Raw genomic sequence first — 5000 nt, forward strand, 5'->3', positions numbered from 1 at the left:
TGTGTTCCTTAATGATGCTCTTTCAGGATTTTAAAGACTTATTACGGCTTTGTATTCAGACAGTGTGGTCGAAAATTATCCTCCCCCCTCTATTTTACCTTCTTTTATTTGAAAGATTGCATTTTTTTCAGGAACGAATGTCTGCTTCAGAGTATTACTTCTCTGTTACTAAACCTGGAGCGATAATTATTACCAGGATTTTTGCATCGTTGCGCATGGCATTTTTAATTCCATGCAGGAAGTGGTGGAAACAGCCATAACGCTCTCCCCAGTTTCCATTGCTTCATATAGCTATTATACATAAACACCCCATTTGTATGAATCTGTGTGTTTGTTCGTGGTTAAATACGTAAGTGCGTGCGTGTGTACGTGTACATGAACATACGGTTCATACGTTGACCTTCAGTGTAGCATGTGAGTCATTGTAAGAAACACTGCAGTTGCAACTCCGCAGTTTCCTTCAGCCACTGTATGGAATCGCTTGTCGACGCACCGCAGAACACGAAACGTACTCTCAGTAGTTTGTTTTATTTGTTATTTGTGTTATTTTGTGGATAGAAGTGTGTAAGTGTTTGTTGACACCGAGTTGTGTATTATGTCCAATGAGCAGTGTGTCCAGTGTGTCTCTCTCACTCCAGTGATGGAGTGAGAGAGACACACACAAACAGGCAGAACAGGCAGGCAGACAAACAGAAACACACACACACACACACACACACACACACACACACACACACACACACACACACACACACACATACACACACGTACACACACACACACAGAGAGAGAGGATAGATACAATAAAATATGTCCTTTTCCTAGATCGCCAACATGAAACAACTGTCGCTTTTGTTGATGCTGACGACGATCATAGCTACAGAAGCACAAGGTAAGTTTTAAAGCCTTGCTAGAAATTAATTAATTGAAGTTAAATACGATAGTTTATTGAGTTTTTATTGACGTTTATGCGATACTAATGAAGCCCTTACTAATATGATGTAAATATATCACAAAAAATATGAAGCAGCAGATATATTGAAAAAAATGTGAAACAGAAAATATATTACTTACAATGAAGTGTAAAATGCAATATGAAAAAATAAAACGTATAAACATGTACCATTATAGAATTTGTTTTCCACAGCCATGAATAAATGTCAAGAACTGTTTAAGTCAGTGGAGAACGTAAACACCGCCCGGTACAGGAACTATTGTATCGAAAAATACAACCTTCCCATGACAGGTAGGCTAACTTTGGAGTCACCCATAAGCCGTGAATAAATCGTGTTATTATAATTACAAAGTACTTTTAAAGAACACAATAATTTTTTCCCAGTTCGTGAAGGAGCAAGCGATATCGAGTTCATTCTCCAGTATCAGAAGCTCAATGCAGAACAGAAAAAGACGTTAACTTTGTGCGTTTTCCGTAAAGAAGGATTTCTCACGGTGAGTTGGCGTCTCTGTATCCATGCAATCTTGGTCTAAAATGTATTCATGTTTTAGGTATTTTCTTTGTATTTCATTTACACAAATTCCGGATTATGTTATTTCGTACGACTGAAAATACACACAACCAGCAATATCTGAGAACATGAAAATACCCCTAAGTAGTGGGAAACGAAACGCTATCAATAGCTTTTTCTGTTTTTATCAGAGTGACGAAAAGTTCAGCCCCACAGCTGTGAAGACGCAAGTGACGGAGGCGCTGCGGCGAATCGAAAAATCTCCGGAAAGAGATGAAGTGACAAAAGCCATTTCGACAGATGCGTGCCGTTTACGAGATGGCGATCCCGACGTAGGTGTATTGTGAGCGTTTTTTGTTATTGTATGTGTGCAGTAAGGATTGTTATATTGATTTGAGGTGTGGGAAATAGGAATGAGTTCGATTCTCTCTCTCTCTCTCTCTCTCTCTCTCTCTCTCTCTCTCTCATTTCTCACATTAATATTCTCTGAATTTGTTACTTTATTTTTTTCTCTCTACATGTTTGTGTATGTGTGTACAGTGTATCTCTCTGTATCTGTCTATCTCCCTGTCTCTTCCAAATTGTTTCTCTCTATATATTTCGAACTCTCTCTCAAACTTTCATTCACAGTTTCTCTCAAACTTTCCCTTCTCTCTGAATTTCCCACACTCTAATACTCTCTGAATTTCTTACTTCTTTCTCTCTTCCTACATATGTGTTTGTGTATGTGTAACCAAATAAGAATAGATAGCTCACTCCCCTTCTAAATCCAACAGATGATAGAAACCCTCAAGTTCATGATATGCTTGAAGGCAGCATGTTCGACAGCAGAGACTTCCCAACCTGATGTGGAATTACTTCCGGTATGAGTATTTTATGAGAGATACTGATGACAGTGTGTGGTAGTTTACTTCTCTTTTAGTATATGATATTTTTTTTTATCCATTGATTACTTTTGATTATTTCAAATAACATTCACTACATTTACTGCAGTTTTCATTATCATGCATTACCCAAATAACTGTCAGATACATTCACTGATTCACAACTTCTTGGAAGATAAAAAAGAATCGCATGTCAGGAGTATAGCTTTCTTATCAAACCTGAAATAGTAAATTTCGTAATATATTATGAGTAAAAGTATACCTGGCGACGTATGGCAGCATTATTATCAACTCACGGCTGGCGCAGTGAATCAGCAAAAGTTCCCACTCATATCAACATTGGAAACTTTGCTGATTCACTGTATCATCGATAATACTCTTGGTATTTTTGGTGGCTTTTGCAAGTGTGCTGATTTCTTCACCTTTACGATACACATACTGCATATTGCACAAAACCACAAGGTATTTTTGTTTAATGGTAAATATTCGTAATACCTTCGCATAACCGATTACGACGGTATTGGTATCGATGGATTCCTCACACCCTGTACTACCTAAATAGAAATTGTGCCGCCGTCCGCCAATACCAACAGTTTTGGATCCGATAGCAGGGGAGGGCATGAGTGGTACCACGGATACTGCGGGGTAAAATATAATTAACATACAGAGAATTGATCAATATATCGTCAAATGTTGGGGGCTACTGTCTCCGAACCCCATCCTGGACAACAAAGAATCGGCATGTACGGCAAGACAGAGCGTCGGACTGACTCGGAATCGAACGTTCACGCATATCGATCGCACGCTCTACCCTGCCATGGTAGTAGCCCAGTAGTAGTGGGGTCGCAGGAAGCACAACCCCCCGCATTAGACAATATAGTTACTGATTCTGTGTATATGAATCATATTTTACCCCGTAATTTCCCTGGTACTTTCCATTCCCTCGCCTGCTATCGGGCCCAAGAATGTGGGGGTTTGGTGGGAATCCGCGGCAAATGTCCTACATACTTTGGTCGGAGAGGGTGAGAGGAATCCATCGACACCAATATTATCCTGATCGGCCATGCGAAGGTATTCCGAATATTCACTTTTGATAAAAGAAAATAGCATTTTTTTCTTATTTCACAATGTAAAACTATTTTCTGCTAAACCTTAATAATAGAGGTATTATCATTACCTATGTCTAGCATCATTATGCATTTAGAGTGAGGATTTTTTAACATTTATTCTGTAGTATGGACACTGTTTTATGGAAAATCTTTTGGTAACTATTAAGAGAAAATGGGTATTTTACTGGTAACCCTCTAGAAACATCCTATATAAATATATTGTGTATTTTGTATTTACATGAGGTACAAGTGTAAATATAATTGACATGTACAACTAAAGAATAAAGGTTAAAAGCTTGTTACGTGACATGTAAGAACCTCCTGAACAACATGACTGCGACAGAAACTGCACAACTCTATCCTCTACACCAGGGTTTCCCAACCAAGGGGTCTATTTGCATTTCACAAATCTTAAAAAATATAGAAAAAACAATAAGATGTGAAAAGTGTATACTACATGTCTGTGAATATTGAAAAATCAGTATTATACAACAGAGAAAGTTTTCATCTCTGTATCATGATACAAAGTTACGTATATGCAAGAATTCATCATTATCATTCGTTCAAGTTCCTTAGTCTCTGTGAAAATAGATGATATGATAAAAGAATAAACTTTAGATTATAAGGAATCTGTCAGAATGCCTAGGAAATACAAAAGAAAATAATAATAAAAGAAAGAAAGAATGATGGGGACCTCTGCCGCCCACTGCAATGTACCTAGGAAGGATCATACACAGATTTTTGGAATCATTTCTCTCTTTACTTTGCAAATTGAGATACTTTATTAGAGTTTTCAGGACCACTGAACTCTGAGGAAATTTTATTTGACTTTGACCTGGCACGCCTAAAGACTAGTTAGTTCTTAAGTTATACCACTCATTTCTGTGTACTGATAATAACCTTTATGCCGTTGACATACAGCTTAATACAGTAGATACTTTTACTCTCGAAATTAAGCCACGAGGAGAGTTTAAATAGAATTAGTAGAAAGATCCGTTTTTTTTTTATCTTTCTTTCTTTTTTTCTTTAATTCTTTCTTCCTTATTTTCTTTCATATGGGGCGATTCTTCGTTATGAAAGATTTTACTGGCTGCACCTCCTACGACAAGGTAATAGGATATGTAAAGAAAAGGAATATATGCAAAAATAAAAAGAATATATGTAAGAAGCTAAACGTGCGTAGTGATTCTCGTATAAAATATAAAGCGTATGGTTATTTAATCTCAAACTGATTTCGGATTCACTGAATATTTGTTGTCAGCGCTTTCAAGAACTATTTATTTTTGATAGATTGTCGTTAATGCACCCTATGTGATACATCAGGTTGGTGGGATTTTAATGCACATTGCTACCAGGTAATAAAATCTATAGGATGTTTAGAAATAAATATGCTAGGAGAAAGTAGGACCGTTTTTTCGAGGCTGTGTTTTGCGTTTATTTGGTATTAACCAAACATCATAAATACGGCATTTCCGGTCTGATTTACAACGACATAAACAAAACCGCTTCCTAAAAGGGACGCCGCGTATTTTAAAACGTAT

General features: G+C 37.2%; 1 protein-coding gene across 2 annotated transcripts in view; it reads left to right on the forward strand.

Annotated features, from left to right (window-relative positions):
• Nucleotides 1-3761, forward strand: part of LOC113827182 (uncharacterized) — a 10796-nt gene extending 7035 nt beyond the window's left edge. Inside the window, exons 1-6 of one of the 2 annotated variants that reach the window (XM_027380078.2) lie at nucleotides 367-508; nucleotides 826-892; nucleotides 1148-1246; nucleotides 1340-1449; nucleotides 1658-1798; nucleotides 2243-3761. In XM_027380078.2, the coding sequence (XP_027235879.2) occupies nucleotides 835-892; nucleotides 1148-1246; nucleotides 1340-1449; nucleotides 1658-1798; nucleotides 2243-2335 (501 nt within the window). In that variant the 5' untranslated portion in view covers nucleotides 367-508; nucleotides 826-834 and the 3' untranslated portion in view covers nucleotides 2336-3761. Of the gene's footprint in view, nucleotides 1-366; nucleotides 509-825; nucleotides 893-1147; nucleotides 1247-1339; nucleotides 1450-1657; nucleotides 1799-2242 lie in introns of those variants that run through there. The other variant, XM_070130683.1, reaches the window with a different exon arrangement.
• The last annotated feature ends 1239 nt before the right edge of the window (nucleotides 3762-5000 follow it).

The sequence above is a fragment of the Penaeus vannamei genome, chromosome 2 (assembly GCF_042767895.1).
Source record: "Penaeus vannamei isolate JL-2024 chromosome 2, ASM4276789v1, whole genome shotgun sequence".
Lineage (NCBI taxonomy): Eukaryota > Metazoa > Arthropoda > Malacostraca > Decapoda > Penaeidae > Penaeus > Penaeus vannamei.